Genomic DNA, 17419 nt, shown 5'->3' with positions numbered 1-17419 from the left:
ATTAAATTCAATTTTAATTTTACAAGTCTCACCATATTTTTTTACAGTTAAAAATCATAATTAAAAGTTTTTTTTTTTTTTCACAAGCTGCACTCAAAGACAGTTAACCTTGACAATTCACGCGCACTATATCTGGAAACTTGTTAATTTACCTTCATATCCTAGTAAAACTATCACTACTATGATATCTGCAGTACCCTCGTGGAAAAAAAACAATAGATTACACCCCTTCTCCACGTCTAAAGAAGCCTGTTGTTAATATGAGACGATTACAGGGTAGTTAATTTTTGGAATATGTCATTTTGTGCCTTTTCATGCCAATGATTCGGATGAATAGTCAGACACAGAGGAACGCAAGGTGACGGGAACGGGAAACGTTATGAAAGAAATAATGAAGGATGAATGTAAGAATGATCCAGGGTCTCTTCGACATCGGTGAGACGTCGAGAGGTTTTTTTTTTTTTTCCTTTCCGCAGATCTTAACAGCACACTCTCGGTGCCCCAAGATCAAGATCTCGCAGGGCCTCAGTCAACTTGGTGCTCGTAATACATCACAGTCGAGCCGCAGGGTCGTTGCGGGGGGTCGAACCACGCCCAGGAGGCGGACAGTCCGTGAGACACAGGGAGGGAGGGACCTGAAAGGGAATCAATGGTTTTGGGGGGGTGTTGCAAGAGGGGGGGGGGGAAGTACCTCGAGAAAACCCCCACCGGCTCACTGGAACGTCCACATCGCGTCTCACCGGCCGCCGCTTGCGTTAGAAGTGGAAACTTCACAGGCAGAGGCCGTGTGCAAGAATACACGAGTGCGCATAGTATGCGACACGTGCAAGTGTGCGAGTGTGCTCAAGTGCAAACATGCCGACCTCGAGCGCCCCACTCCTGATAGCGGCCCACCCGAGCGCCGCTATGTCACCGTCTCGACGGGAGCACTCGACCGCACGGCGTGACGGGCCACGTGGTAGCCCCGCTAGGGGAGGGGAGGTGGGGGAGATGCCCTCCCCTCCTCGCACGGCCCTAGTGGCGGGCCCTGCGACCTCCGCGGCGCGCCTGTGCTGCGGGAGAGAGAGTATCGCGCGCGTGTGCCCTGACAGGTGGACGGCAGGAGACGGAGCGACCAACTGCTCGCGGGCGACATATCCACAGGTCAGTGCGCTGCAGATCCACCCCGCTTCGTCGCTCTGGCCACGGCGGTGACGAGCAGTGGCGTAGCCAGGATTTGTGTACGGGGGGGTGTTAAGAAGCATGCCCCCCCCCCCCCTGTATTAAAGCGGGGGGTCCGGGGGTCCTCCCCCGGGAAAATTTGGATTTCAAGGTGTGAAATAGTGCTATTTTAGCAGTTTTCGGTACTTAAATTTAAATATTGTAATGGTAAAAATTTTATTAATTTTAATATGAAATTTGTTTGAGTGATGAATAAGAAATTAATTAAAGATTTGCTGCTAAGGGGGGGGAGGGTAGAACCCCTAACCCCCCCTCCCCCCCCCCTGGCTACGCCCCTGGTGATGAGGCAGGGTGCTTCGCCTTGTTAGTAATCGAAGTCAACGAGTCGTCACCTCCCTTCCCCATCAGGAAGCTAATTTTTTTTTATTATTTATCGTTTATCGCTAGTTAATTCCTTGCCCAAATTCATTTAACAACATTCACGTCGTGTTGGCAGATTTACTAACTGTTCTTCGTAGCGAGGAGTTACTTTCAAGCTACCAAACAAACATCAAGCATTATTGTAACTTTCGTACAGCGGCGGTTTGTTTTTGCTGACCAGGGTGATTGCCACCATTGAATATGTACATATTCAATGTTGCCACTTGGACCACGCCGGGTCAATATTTGGGGCCAGGCCAGCTACCACCACAGGCTTCGGGGGCACAATTACCTGCCGCGTGTATGCGCTCTAGAGTGTCTGAAAATAGACCTTCGCGTCTTTGCGCCAATTTCTCCAAGTGGTACCATCAAGTTCCCGTACGAAAAGAAACTGACTGTAACATAACCAAATTTATCATTTTTTACACCCCTTCCAACTAAAGATGTACGAAACCATCCAATATGTGTTCATTGAAATTTTTAAAATAATTTTAAACAAGCACCAAAGTGGCATGAAGCACGACGAATAGATTGGGAAATTAAAGCTAATGCTTGTGTCATCCTCTAGTGGTTTCTTGTTCCTGCCCAAATATCATCTTGAGGTACAGGCGTGTAACTAAAGTAAGTCTTCAAAAGTAGTTCATTAACCGACGATACTGCCCCGTCTCCTCCCCTCCTCGACCACGGTGCTTCTGGTTCGGGGAAGCCTACAACTCACGTAGTTTCGGTTCCCTGCAAGAATTTCCGAACATTTCCGAAGTTTTGCGTTTTGGTATTAACGCCACTTCAGCCGCTAAATCAGAAGTTTCCAATGAAACTAAGCATGTTGTGACTGACCTAACCTAACCCTTCGATTTTTTTAATTTCAATTTTTGAGAGAAATCCGAAGTTGCACGATCGTGGTAGGGAACCGAATCTATGTGAGTTGTAGGCTTCCCTTCTGGTTCGAGCCGTCAGTGTCGCAGGTGGAAACATGGTCGGCGTTGCTGTTGTTTGGTGTAATAACTGCCGCTTCCCGCTGCACGCCGCAGCCCTTATCTCTGTTTTGTGGGGAGGGGGGGTTGTCAATGACTGTGTGTCGGGCTGGCGGAGCGGGATACCAATTCTACCCACGTGTTGGTTTCCCGTCTGAAACGAATTCAGTGAAGTTTGAGAGAAATGACGCAAGTTAAACATAATTTATTTGTTGTGTTCATTTTATGCTTTTAAATAGGGATGGGCTGACCTAATTATCAAATATCATAAAATGTTTAATGCTCGAAAGGTTTTGTATTCCAGGAAAAAAATATAAGCAGAAAAGGAAAATTAAGAAACTCAAACACTAGCATCTGTGTAGTTGAAAACGAATACCATATTTATCGTTACAAAAGCTATCAAAGAAAAATGTATACCCTCCACCAACTACAATGCTATGGAATGTTTGTTTAGAACTTCATTTTTGACAGAAAAAGAAAATATATCCTAAAAATGTTATTATGCGTTTTTTTTAAATTTTTAAATTAAAGGTTAACTGTTTTGAATATTTATACAAAACCAAAACTTATGTTTGTTTGCTTGTATAATATTTTATTTCTGGCTATTGAGATATAGATACTGATTTAAAAAAAGGTTTATTCGACACATCACTATCAATTAAACAATGGGTGGCCATATTCTCCCTTATGCAATGTAGTTACACTGACCCACTGACATATTTGGTGGAATAAGTATTTAGTTTATTGCTCATTTTCTATGGTTTCGCATTTGTAAAGCTGGCCTTCGAAGCGCGGGTGGTCGAAGCATCGAACTTGGTTGCAAGGGGCACGGATGAGTGTGGCGTTCTGTGAGCCTAGCATAGTCAATATGTCCAGTCACTTTACCCCTTCCCCCTTTACTACCCCAGCCAGGATCAGCTTATCGGCATCAAATAAGCACTGATAAAGATACTGTCCAGAATCAAACTTAATTTGATCGGGTACTCAAACCAAATTTTTATTGGGATCTTCTTGTTTATTCCCGACAGGCCTGTAATATGCCTGTTTAAATCTGTAATAGCACAGTAGTTGTGGCTTTTGTGCTTTAGATGGCCGTAGTGCGTTGTTTGTGTGTTTGGAATAGCTTAAATTGATAAAAAAATAGTTATACCTTAACTCTAACATTATGAAATATGAAAAGCGTTTTATGTTAACCAGACCTTTCGCTTGATTAATTAGTAGGTGACTGTTTTCAGCGCTCGACCAAGAATGTCTAATGTAGGTGGTGCCAATGCAATTTGTTTTTGACGTGATAACGTCTTATAAATCGATGAACGCCGGCTGCACGTACGAAAAAGCCTGAGCCGAGCGTGCAAGAACCGGAGAACCGGCCAACCACCGTGCGAGAAAATCTTCTATATCAAACAGGTTAAGGCGGGCTTTTAAAAAGCAGCAATTAAAAAAAATTGATATGACGTCATCACGTAAAATTATCGTCCGTAAACCGACTTTACAGACAACCCCCTTTTTTGTTTGCAATATTTCCCAGGGCAGTGGGCGGTGACAGTTTGTGTTGTTAATGACAAACATCTGGCTGCATTGTGCAACGTGCTGATACGCGCTAGCTGTCAGCAGTGTGCCAATTAAGCTGAAATAATGACTCAAATGAGACTTGAATGACATGAGTAATGACGTCATTCTTATTCGAATTTAGAAACCTACAAGCATCCATCTTGGACTGCAATACAAACAGTAAAAATATTTTTTTACTGTTACAAAAACAGCTTTTTAAAAAACAAGTTAATATATATTGTAACCTCACAAAAGATCTCTGCATAGCATATAAAATAAGTACTTTACCTTAACAAGCAGGCACATTAAGCGACAAATTTTTGTAAGACGTGGGAAATACAGCTTAAATTTTGTATATTACAAGGCTGCACTCGGTAAAATGTACAAAATTTTATTTATGACATTGAAAAAATATTTTTTGACCATTCTTATTCGGGGTACTAACCCCATAAGGCATCTCACATACATACCTATGTATATATATACCTATGTATATATGTATGTTGTATATGTATATATATATATATGTGTGTATATATATATATAAACCGGAAACTGTTCGTGCTAATCGAGTGTCTGCTACTGCATTTAGTTAATGTTGATCAGCAAACGTTAAAATGATGTTTTCCTCAGTATACTAAGTTCGTCCCGTAGTTTGTTCCAGGATCATGACTCCGGGTTCGATTCCCGTGGATATTTCTCTTTTGTAAACATTTCTTCCCCGAGGCATCACTGGTAGTCTCTGCGGGAGGCAGTGGGCGACCACGGGAGCCAGCGCGCGGAGTTTGGACGGAGTTGGACGGATTTTTTTTTCTAACCTAACTAAAACTAAGTGTATTTGAGGGGTCCGGGTTAGGGAGGGACCTAGGTGCGTCTCAGGCCGAAGCCTATACGGCTAGTCATGCTGGGATTAGCCATGCAGGAAGAGGGTCGCATGCATCGTGTGCTAGGAGGGGATTGGCCAGCCATGGCAACGATTGGCGCCATGACTAACTCCCCTCACTCTTAAATCTAGACTATAACTAGAGATAGGTTGGGCCCAGGTAAAACCTGCATAGACACAGGAAAACACACACATTCATGCGGGATGAAAATTGGCATGCATTACGTGTAGGAATTTACAGGAGACGGAGGATGGTCTGAATGAAGTGTTGGACAGAGTAGAAAAGAGTCTACCATGCGGGGGTTGGGCACTTGGACTAGTGGTCCGCTTTGAATTTTATTTGTATCTGGAATATTTGACCAGGGATTCAAGCGTCCCTGGTGGTGAGTGGTTACACTGACCACTCACTCCGCCGCCAGTCAGCATCTAAAAAACTAAGAAACTAAGACAGAAAAAAGATGAGTTGGGCCGGAGTCGGGCCGGAGTCGGGCCGGAGTTGAGAGGTGCGTCACGGCGCGTGCAGCGGAGAGTACGCGCATGCGCATTGCGCATCGGCCCGAGTCTCACCCCTCGGTGACACGGCGCTGCCTTCTGCCGGGGCGCAGATAAGCGCGCAAGTAGGTGGAGGTCGCGGCAGACAAGTGGGTCGGAAAAGACACGGGCAATTCCATCTGGAATTATACGGCTGGATGCCCCCCCCCCCTTCCCTCCAGGCGCCCCTGACCCCTCGGGCAGCTGCAGCCAGAGGCGCAGTCCGTGCTTGCTTGTGAGAGGTAATGGTCGCGCAACCACTTGCGGCCTGTTTCACAAAGCCACAAGTATTGTTACCAACAATTTGGGCTGGGGGGGGGGAACATTTGTAATCACAAGTTGTTACGGACACACGTTTCACATAGGTTTTTTTTTAAGTTTCAATAACAAGTAAAAGTTTCAGTTTTGTGTAACTAGTATAGTTGGTAGACCTGCTACTTAGAATAATAGGGCTTAACCACACTTGTAACCAACAAAATTTGACAAAATTAAATCATTTAATTAATGTGCACGTATTTAATTGCAGGATGAATTTATTTATTATCCTAGATCACTGTTATATATATATATATATATTTTTCAAACTTACTAGAGGAAGAACTTGATTACACCATTTTTTTTCTAGGAGAATTTTTCAGTTACTCTGTATGTGTAACCTACCTATGATGTGAGCCAGGTAGGAAATTAATAGTAAACAAGAAGAGTATCAGTTACAACTGCAATTGTCAATAAACAATGTTATTTTTAAGTAGCCAAGTATATCACTTGTAACTTCAAATGTTCAATTAATTTTTACAAGATTTACATGAGTGCGTTAGAGAAACACTTGTAAGTGTATATTATCACAATCTTGTAAAATTTTACTTGTTACAATTTTTTGACGTGATAACGTCTTATAAATCGAACTCCGGCTGCACGTACGAAAAATCATGACTCATTGTCATGTTCCGCCTGAGCCGAGCGTGCAAGAACCGGCCAACCACCGTGCGAGAAAATCTTCTATAATATCAAACAGGTTAAGGCGGGCTTTTTAAAAGCAGCAATTTAAAATTTTTATTTATTTGTCCAATTTCGTCATTTCAAATTAACAATTTATTGATTTGATTTTAGTTTATTTCTATAACTAATTGTTCGTGATTATATTAAAAAAAGTATTTAAATTAAATTTGCAAAAACTGTAAATAATATTTGAAAATTAAAGAGTATGCAATTTTTAATCAATGTTTTCTTATGACGTTATCACGTAAAATTATCGTCCGTAAACCGACTAGGCAGCAAGTATAACCAAAGCAATGTCTATTATCGCCAGGCTGTGCCACATTTCAAAAAAGGTGTCAAACGAAGTCTACATTCATTGCATTGAGTTTTATTTTTATCGGCAACGGGTACACGTGTAACTAGGCAATTCATTTAAAAATACGTGAGCAAGTCTTTCAGTTTTAGCTAGAGATGTGTAACATCTAACCTCGGTAACGATCAAATCACGTGTTCTTATGTTGGAAATACACTTATAATACATAACTGAGACCCTAAATTTAACTTAGAATCCTTAAAAATAATGCCGAGCGTTATAAATGTGTACGTAAATTGTTTAGTTTTTTTTTTCCAACTACTTTTCTTGGATGAATCACACGCAGAATTCGCTGCCGGAGCAGCCACGTCAACTGTCGACTCATTGGATTTGTAAACAGACATTTTAAACTATGTAATATAACGGCTGCGATAAAAGCTAAAACTGCTTGAAAAAAAATACTTAACCCTGGTTTTGGAATTGATTTTCGAAAATAAATTTTATCAAAATACTGCCCATCTTGTTAAAATCCATTTAACATTGCGCCATCCGCCACAGATGGCAGTACTGTGGTTTCACTTTTCCGTTACATTATATTTCCGTTCCACTCAACTAAATTATTCCAAACCGAATGCCGTACACCGAGAGCTAAGATGCTACACATCAAAAACTATTTTGAGTTTTTTTCGATAGTTTGAACCATTACAAAATTCAAGCTAACCACCGTAATCATTTCTTCGAGTGAATGAATATATTTACTCAGGCCCCATGTTACGTCCTTGGGAGGTTTGGCCCATAACGGACCGTCATCACGATACGAGACAAGAAATGAGGCTCTGTGCAAAATTGGGGATTAATCAATTGCAAGGGGATGATATAGACGGCAGTTATATTAAGACAATTCAATCTGTTCTCCGCCATCTCCTAATATGCTGTTACCGCTTAAGAAAAATTCTATTGCTGATCCGCTAAAGATAGCGGCAGTGAGGCTATTCAGTCTAAAAAAAAACCACGAATTGGGGCATGAGTCGTCCATGGCTAGAGCGTCGGAAATTTCGAGGATTCATTTTGTGTCAGGGTTAAATTCACAGACATTTATACTCCAAACTTGTATGCGTTCCTAGCGGCTGATTTCTCACCGTAGAACTTCTCCTAACATGGTGTGGGTCGATGTGATTATGTCACTCCCCTGCTGGCTGATAGTTGACTGGTCCACAGTTGCGGAGGGGAGCTGCGGAGTATTGTGATCCAACCATCAAGTTATGAATGTTTGCAGTGTACCTTGCGACCCAAAATATATGTATGGGTAGAGAAGAAAAACTCGTTCACCTTCGTGCTGCTTAAGTGATCGGACAACAGTTTACTTGGGTAACTCTGAGCCAATGAAAAAAAAAAATTAACAAAAGAAGTATCGAATCACCACTTAACAGTGTGTAGCCGGTGAATAGATGCATTTCACCCGAGTACATGAGAGTTTCATTGAGTCTGTCCCAGAGATACGTAATTGAAACCGCGAATTTTTCCAGTCCTCATGTGCGGGTCTGTCGACATGGCCGAGGGTATGGAACCACACCAGCATTTTCGTGGAGAGACGACTTGGGGCAACCGCGGGGGAACTGAAGTCAGGATGGCCGGTCCGAGACTTGAACGCCTTGTCCTACGGAACTCGTATGCAGTGTGTTACCACTCCGTCACCGCGCTTCTCCGGCTTGAGAATCTACAACAGCCAACATAACACACTGTCCGTGGCTACGACTGAGAGGTAGGTGAACTTTTATCTCGAGTCAAAACTGTAAAAATAATAATAATATAGAAATATTTTTTTCTGTCCTTGAGAAATCACGGACCAAAGTAATTTGTTGCTCGGTATGTTTTGATTGATCACATCCACGGCAAGAACCTCGGAACCTTGTCCTAGATGTGGAGTATTGCCTCATCGCTGAAGGAAAAAAAAAGTTCGAAAATAATGAGTCGCCTGAGGCAAGACTCGCAAAATGTTCAAAACATGGAAAAACTTTTAAGACTGTCTCGTATTCAGTGACGCAGTAAATGAAGGTGCGTGCAGGGAGAAATAACACTTTCACTTTTGTGAGGCACCAATTTTTTTTAATGTATTCATTTTAGTTTTACCACTCGTCAACAAATATGTCGTTAACAACTGACAAACACCAATCAAGTCGAGAAGAGTGAAAGAACAGGAATTCGCCTGGAAAAATATTGCTCGAAAACCATGGAAAATCGAAATCTGGATGGGTGGATGGGTTCTTTCAAATGCGAGCCTAATGTTTTTTTTAATACCAAAGTCGCTATCTCACTGAACTTAAAATTTTTCACCTTAATTTTACGAAGAATCTGGTTACAACTATCCAGGGACCTTCCTTAAGTTACAGTTAACTTCGTAAATTGACGGGTAATGATTTCACTTGCATCGAGCACGAATCCTCAAGAATAATCTCGATACACCACAAAAGCATTCAAAAACTTTATAAGTCAACAACAAGAACACCCCTTCTTATTTGCACATGACTGTTTACCATTTTTACAGTGGAGCACGTAACTAGGAAGTCAAAATACGCCGCAGTTTTTTACGAAGATTAGTTATCTGAAATTACTAAGAACTCGTCATCTATTTCTTCGTCAAAAAACCCGTAAATTTACTGTATTTTCTAACAGTGTATATATTTTTACCTGCCTTCTACCTGGTAGGTTGTAGGATGAAGTTCATTGAGCTGAAAACATTTTGACCACGACTCTTGTTTCATGGGGTCGCGGTGATTGGAAGTCTCCCGTCCAGGCGTATCTGGTTCGATTCCCGGCTGGGTGGGTTTAGCGTGGCGGGCGTTTACCGTTTTACGCGGGGTTTTCTCGTGGCGCTCCCTTTTTCCCTCGCCCATTCGTTTCGTCATTGCTCCATTCCCACCTCATCACCTCTCAGTCTCATACCATCCCGATGCGGAGGAGATGTTTATATTTAGACTATTCATTCGTACTCTGTTTAGGCCCTTTTTCAATGGCACGGAAACGGAGGATCTCCCTGAACATTTCACTATAGCGTTCGCTGCTTCCACAATGCTCGGAAACGTAACAAACGGCAACTAATGAGATTGCATTTCAAAGCTACGAAAAATTAATTAAAAAATATATATTATACTTCATAGCACGGGCAGAATTTACATATGTAATGAAAATAAACGTCAAAGTAATAGTAGAACACTAGATATTATTTGTACTCGATACAGTTTTTAACGTAGTTACAACATAAACAAATATGGCTACCACCGCAGCCAAATACTCGGCTTCTATTGGTCGCACGGAGCAACGTACATAAACGGAAGAGCTTAGCATTGCCGAGCTACTCCGTACGGGTCCGTCTCAGTCTGCGTACTGTTGTAGAAAATCTGTTCCATTATAACAGTTTCCGTTTACGTGAACCGTATCGCAGAATGGGCCTTAACCTACGCGACTAACGCATTTTGCAAGCAGGCTTTCTCACGTGACGGAGGCGCTGGACCAATAGTAAACGTTTGCTCCGAGGTGATATTTTCACCACCAAGTTTGTATCCAAGAATTTATTAGCTCGCACGCAAAAATGGCGGTACCGTGGCTTTAAGACTAGCTGTGCTGAACCATGCAACGTACAACCAAAAACATTCCACGGCAATATTTTAATCCTAATCTGCGGGTAAAAGTGTCTGTTCTTATAAATTCTGATAAAATAGCAGTTCTGATATTGCTACGAATCATAATACCAAAATAAAAGACAAGTGAGGTAAAGAAAAAAATTAAATTTGAAAATGACCATTAAAAAAACACATCACTATTGACACTAACAAACTGACACTAACAAACTGACATATTAACCTACAGAACATACTGTCTTCACTGATGTTTTGAAAACTTTTTCATAACTTTGGGGGAGGGTGACGTAGGCTATTATAACCCCCCCCCCCCCTTTTGTGACCATTACTACTGCTCATGGCGTGCGCCATTTGGTTAGACGCCCAAAACATTGACTGAAGTATATATAGTGTTTGCATTGTGAAAACGGTTTTAAGTGACTGTGTAAGAGGGTTATCACTAATTATACCCGATATCTTAAATCCCTACTAATATTATAAATCCCGAAGTGTGTTTGTCTGTTTGTCCTTCTTTCACGCAGAAATGTAGCAAGGGATTAACACGATTTTTTTGCATGTAGATAGTTTATGGGCCGGATAGTAACATAGACTGCATATAATTATGAAATCCCATCCCTAACGAATGAAAAAGGGGTAAATTCAGTTTAATAATATAAAATCATACGATGTAGGTCATAGACACACAAATAGTGAGTTTTGAGTCATTTCTCTATGACCGCCACACAGTCATACAGTAAGGTCTGGCAACTTCCCATCCTTTTCCTTGGCGAAACCCATCCGCTCAGTGAAGCTCGCGGCTGCTAGCGAACTAAAGGCGCTAACAACAGTTTAGTTTAGAACTTCAATAGATGGCGTAGCCTTGAGTTTGTAAAGCGCTATCGTTTGGTGCGTTCGTCACGTCTTGCCTAGGGGTCACCTGCCTTCCCACGAAAATGAAGCTGAAGATTGTCGTCCCGGTTTTGCTGATGCGTAGCCCTTGATGCACCGAGATTGTGCCATCAGCGGAACTTGAAAAACAAAAAATTCCCCGTATTTCAAGAGTTGTGTCCCACAGGCTTGAGAGTCGGCAGTGATGTTCCTTATGTAACTATGTGTCTGTCCCGGGCGACGCCGCACGCTTCAGCTAGCAGCGTGTACACACTGTGAAGACATTGAGAGACGTGTTCGTGGAAAGACTGCCCTCGTGTTGATTTGTGATGTGGCGTGATCGCGGCGCGACAGCGTGTGGCAGAGAAGCCTGAGATGTGCATCGAGTTCTGTCCCTGCCCGAACACGCCCGAATATTCACCTTCGGCCAACCTCGGGATTTGTTTTATTTTTGCGCAGGAAAAATGAATTCAAGTATTAAAAGTGGTCGGTCAGGTTAGCTACATTAAAACACTTTAAAACACTATGGACGGTTAGTTAGGTCAGTATAGTTACCTTAAGATAAACAGAGAAATATAAATATATATATAAATGAACCCGATGTTGGCCGAAGGTGAATATTCGGGCGTGTTCGGGCAGGGACAGAACTTGATGTACATCTTAGGCTTCCCCGTGCGGCAAGTCTCGTATTCTCAGGCGCAGGCGCAGGAAACAGTTGAGAGTCGACCGCACCACGCCCCGCGGCGGGAATCCCAACATGCACCAGTTACATTCCGAGGCCGCGCTCGTGCATGTTCGCTTGTTTTTCTCCCCCTTCTCCTCGGTGTTTTTTATGAAGCGAAACTTCTTTTTGCTCAAGGGGGCTGCAATTTCCGATCGCACGAGGGGAGTATTCAGGCACGCGGTGGGGGAACCGGAAGAGATCAGGCCTGCAGTGGGGAAGGTAGAAATGACACAGCTATCCTTGCACACTCGTTTACTTGCGCCATAGCATAATTTAGTGCTCGCATACGTGCATATTATATGCATATATATATTATTTTTTATGACCTCAGCCGAAGAGAATTATGTTTCCTATGCCTAACAATATAATAAGCAAGACGTTTCACTTCTGCCGTGTGTGGACTCCACACTCACACTCCAAGGTATATTTCGAAGAAATATTACCTTTTGTAGCCGTTACCATAATGCGACTTCCGGAAAATAATTGTATAGTTTTTTGTTTCATGGTCCATAAATCCTAAAACCATCGTCAACTCAAAAGTTTATATATATATATATATATATATATATATATATATGGATACGATAACTTCCGTAATTTTTTTGCACCAATCACTTCCAAACTGATACATAAAATCTAGTAATAGAAAATGTCGCTCGAGTTCGTTAATGGGCAAAATCCGAACACATGGGGAAGGTTTTTTTTGAAAAACAAAAAAAATCGTTATAACTCTCATAATATGACTAATTAGCTTATGTTTGAACTTATTATCACTCTTTATGTTTTATAACCCAAAAAGGTTTGTCTAAATACATTTTTTTATACAATTAAAAACAACTGAAACGGGTGACCCTTACTAGGGACACAATCGAATCCGTTCAAATTGTTTGTAAATATTATCATTTTTATCTAAAACTTTTGTCTTAAACAATTTTTTTAAATTATAATACAAACCATTATTGCAATGGGTTGGAAAAGTCTGCGGTTGAAATAAGAAAATAGATAACATTTCTCTACCATGTATTCTATCGAATTAATGTTTATTTTTGTTTAACTTTTTAATTATTGTTGAAAACTTTTGTCTAAAGTAAATTTTATGTAAAAAACCATTATTACAAGGGTTGGAAATAACAAGGGTAGAAAGACAAAAAGCCATTACATTTTTTATTAGATATACTATCAAATCCGTTATAATTTATTGTAAAACTCCTCAACTTTATCCAAAACATTTGGCTGAAACAATTTTAATGAAACTATTACCGTAAAAAAAGAGTTTGAAATATAAAAAAAAAAAAATTAAAACTTGCTGAGTATCAAATTCGTCGGATTTTTTTTTAAACCATCTTAATATTACCGTAAACATTTTGTACAAAAACATTTTTTCTACCACCAAGTATTAGTGCAAGGGATGAAAATAGTGTTTGAAGGTCCAAAACAATTGAATTACTACGTTGTTAGGCACAATGTGAAATTCGTTAAGACATTCAATGCTGGATGCATTGAGTTAAATCATCAAAAATATTTTCGCTGCATTTAATATGAAAAAATGTTTTATCGATCTTATTTGAATATTGTCGAACATATAGGCTGTTATGAACATTAAGTTCTTAAAATGTTTCAGGAGTTTAAAGAAGTTTCCTAAACATTTCCAGAAGAAGTAGGTCCTTGTAAATCTACCTACGCATGTAAGCTGTGCCGAAAGGAATTTCTCTATCTCCCTCTGTTCACCTAAAATCAACATGTCGCGGATTTCAATTTTAAATATATATTTACAGCATATGTGCTGTATTTGGTTAGAATTTTTATGCTGATGATTCTATCAATCTTTGATAATTCTGAAGGAAAGACACGTTATAAAATAAAAATTCCAAAGTGTTAACGCTTTTCAATTTTTACGAGTTTTCAGGTTAAGTGTATTATTAAAAATTTGTGATAACGTGAAAATGTTTAGTTATGTTAGGTAAAATACTCTTAAAGAGTGGATTGTTTGTTGGGTTAGCTAAGCTATTTTAATAGTACGTACTGTAACATAATTTTAATGGTTCGTTAGGAATATCCATTTTAAAATGTAGCTAGATTAAACATCATTATTTGTCCTTATCATTTTATAGTAATAATAATGTAGTTAATCCAACCTAACATAAAAAAACATTTAAATGATGATATAGTATTTTTTTTATTGTACCTAACATACCCAACCATTCACACTATTTTTAAGTAATTTTAATGTAGCTTGACAATGATTCTCTAATTTTCTCTGTCAATTGAGTCCACCACATCTTTCCCGCGCTTTTTTGTATTCAGACAGATGCTACCGCAGTTGCTACCGCAGTTGCTACCGCAGTTGCTACCGCAGTTGCTACCGCAGTTGCTACCGTTTTTGCTACCGCAGTTGCTACCGTTTTTGCTACCGCAGTTGTTACCGCAGTCGCTACCGGAGTCGCTACCGGAGTCGCTACCGGAGTCGCTATCGGAGTCGCTACCGGAGTCGCTACCGGAGTCTCTACCGCAGTCTCTACCGGAGTCTCTACCGCAGTCTCTACCGGAGTCTCTACCGCAGTCTCTACCGGAGTCTCTACCGGAGTCTCTACCGGAGTCTCTACCGGAGTCTCTACCGGAGTCTCTACCGGAGTCGCTACCGGAGTCGCTACCGGAGTCGCTACCGGAGTCTCTACCGGAGTCGCTACCGGAGTCGCTACCGGAGTCGTTACCGGAGTCGCTACCGGAGTCGTTACCGGAGTCGCTACCGGAGTCGCTACCGGAGTCGCTACCGGAGTCTCTACCGGAGTCGCTACCGGAGTCGCTACCGGAGTCTCTACCGGAGTCTCTACCGGAGTCTCTACCGGAGTCTCTACCGGAGTCTCTACCGGAGTCTCTACCGGAGTCTCTACCGGAGTCTCTACCGGAGTCTCTACCGGAGTCTCTACCGGAGTCGCTACCGGAGTCGCTACCGGAGTCTCTACCGGAGTCGCTACCGGAGTCGCTACCGGAGTCTCTACCGGAGTCTCTACCGGAGTCTCTACCGGAGTCTCTACCGGAGTCTCTACCGGAGTCGCTACCGGAGTCGTTACCGGAGTCTCTACCGCAGTCGCTACCGGAGTCGTTACCGGAGTCGCTACCGGAGTCGTTACCGGAGTCGCTACCGGAGTCGCTACCGGAGTCGCTACCGGAGTCGCTACCGGAGTCGCTACCGGAGTCTCTACCGCAGTCGCTACCGGAGTCTCTACCGGAGTCTCTACCGGAGTCTCTACCGGAGTCGCTACCGGAGTCGCTACCGGAGTCGCTACCGGAGTCGCTACCGGAGTCGCTACCGGAGTCGCTACCGGAGTCGCTACCGGAGTCGCTACCGGAGTCGCTACCGGAGTCGTTACCGGAGTCGTTACCGGAGTCGTTACCGGAGTCGCTACCGGAGTCGTTACCGGAGTCGCTACCGGAGTCGTTACCGGAGTCGCTACCGGAGTCGCTACCGGAGTCGCTACCGGAGTCGCTACCGGAGTCGCTACCGGAGTCGCTACCGGAGTCGCTACCGGAGTCGCTACCGGAGTCGCTACCGGAGTCGCTACCGGAGTCGCTACCGGAGTCGCTACCGGAGTCGCTACCGGAGTCGCTACCGGAGTCGATTTAATTTTCCCTAACCTAACTAAAACTAAGTGTATTTTGGAGGGGTCCTGGTTAGGGAGGGACCTAGGTGCGTCTCAGGCCGAAGCCTATACGCCTAGTCATGCTGGGATTAGCCATGCAGGGAGAGGGTCGCATGCATCATGTGCTAGGAGGGGATTGGCCAGCCATGGCAGCGATTGGCGCCATGACTAACTCCCCTCACTCTTAAATCTAGACTATAACTAGAGATAGGTTGGGCCCAGGTAAAACCTGCATAGACACAGGGAAAACCCTGGGCACATTCATGCGGGATGCAAATTGGCATGCATTACGTGTAGGAATTTACAGGAGACAGAGGATGTTCTTGATGAAGTGTTGGACAGAGTAGAAAAGAGTCTACCATGCGGGGGTTGGGCACTTGGACTCGTGGTCCGCTTTGCTAATTGTCCAGTACTGGACTTTGTGACCAGGGACGCAAGCGCCCCTGGTGGTGAGTGGTTACACTGACCACTCACTCCGCCGCCAGTCAGCACCTAAAAAACTAAGAAACTAAGACAGAAAACAGATAAATGACTTACAAACTAGGCATTTCGTTACGAAATATGCAAACACCCAACTCATGGATGGACGTACAGTGCTTAAGATAAAACTAAAATAATAACTATAAATATTTTTATTGTTATTTTTATTTATTTATTTTATTTTTTATTTTATTTTAGAAATATATATTTTTGATGACTATTACTTAGTATCTAGGACTTATTACTTATTTACAAATCTCTAATATCTACTACTATACTACTAGTTAAATATAGAGGAACTGTCGGTGTATAAAGTTACAGGTGAATTAAGTCAAGACCTATTCGCATTTTGGTATTTGTTGCAAGCTTGCAATTCAAAATCCCATGTCTTTCAGAAACACAACCGGCACTGGAGGTGAAGCCTGCCAGGCGGGCCATGCCCATCGGACATAGGGAGTCAGCCCTAACAGCACAGGCAGTGGAACTCCCGGGAGCCAAACCTACACCAAATTATTTCATTAATGTCTATAATTTAAGTTACAACTCGCGGGAGACTGACTGGTCGATCGCTCAGCCAGCCACAGCACACTACGGAGGTCTGTGAGCCAAGATTGAATTTGGCATTTTATATTTTCCATGCAACTCTGGATCTTGTTCGCCCAGTGATGAAATATATGGGTTTCTGCTTATGGCACATTTATCATAGAATTTTTGCGCAGTTCGGAAATAATATGTTTTAAAAGTTCGAGTTTCAGCTCTCTGTGCATAGCCCTTACGGGGCAATACACAGGCGCATCTGTCGCAATACGAATACTCTTATTCTGAATTCTCTGTAGCTTGATTAAGTGAGATTCCGCTGCTGTTGTCCACACCGGCGCTGCATACGTGATTATTGGTTTTATTAGTGCGTTATAAATTATTATTCCGTTTTTAACAGAGCTACCTAAACGTCTGCTCATGACGGGGTAGAGGGCCATGAGCCTAGTGAAAGCTGTTTTTCTTTTCGCCTCTATGTGATCGCGCCATAGTAGTTTCCTTTCCATGTGCACGCCTAAATATTTAACAACATTTTTGTGAGGAATTTGCTCATTGAAAAGTGTTAGTCGTGGTCTATCTTCGAGTGGCGGGAGATGTTTACGCGTAAAGACTATAGCTTCTAATTTAGTAGGGTTTACCTTAATTCGCCATTTTGTGCACCACTGTTCTATTGAATTTAACGCGGTTTGCAGTCTGTCTGCTGCGAGTTCTAGAATACTAT

The 17419-nt window shown here is 42.3% G+C and overlaps 2 protein-coding genes across 5 annotated transcripts in view; both read left to right on the top strand.

The window, feature by feature from the left end:
• The first annotated feature begins 410 nt into the window (after positions 1–410).
• Positions 411–15665, top strand: LOC134533399 (titin-like). The gene is made up of 4 exons (XM_063370920.1): positions 411–435; positions 1092–1143; positions 12019–12259; positions 14457–15665. Exons 1-4 carry the CDS (start codon positions 411–413, stop codon positions 15663–15665), a joined length of 1527 nt encoding a protein of 508 aa, XP_063226990.1.
• The window catches only part of LOC134532764 (ABC transporter G family member 20-like), a 100799-nt gene continuing 84425 nt past the window's right edge, over positions 1046–17419 (top strand). For 2 of the 4 annotated variants that reach the window (XM_063369590.1, XM_063369588.1), the window contains exon 1: positions 1046–1143. The gene's annotated coding sequence lies outside the window, so the exon portion shown is untranslated. The remainder of the gene's footprint in view (positions 1144–17419) is intronic. The other 2 variants (XM_063369592.1, XM_063369591.1) reach the window with 1 other exon arrangement.

Source organism: Bacillus rossius, chromosome 6 (assembly GCF_032445375.1).
Source record: "Bacillus rossius redtenbacheri isolate Brsri chromosome 6, Brsri_v3, whole genome shotgun sequence".
Taxonomy (NCBI): domain Eukaryota; kingdom Metazoa; phylum Arthropoda; class Insecta; order Phasmatodea; family Bacillidae; genus Bacillus; species Bacillus rossius.
The sequence above is the reverse complement of the archived record's forward strand: the minus strand, read 5'-3'. Positions and strand labels throughout refer to the sequence as shown.

Coding starts and splice junctions, on each gene's coding strand:
- LOC134533399 (XM_063370920.1), top strand. CDS start 411: ATGATCCAGGGTCTCTTCGACATCG. Junction 436..1,091: donor CCAGGGTCTCTTCGACATCG/GTGAGACGTCGA, acceptor GTGCCCTGACAG/GTGGACGGCAGGAGACGGAG. Junction 12,260..14,456: donor TCAGGCCTGCAGTGGGGAAG/GTAGAAATGACA, acceptor TTGCTACCGCAG/TTGTTACCGCAGTCGCTACC.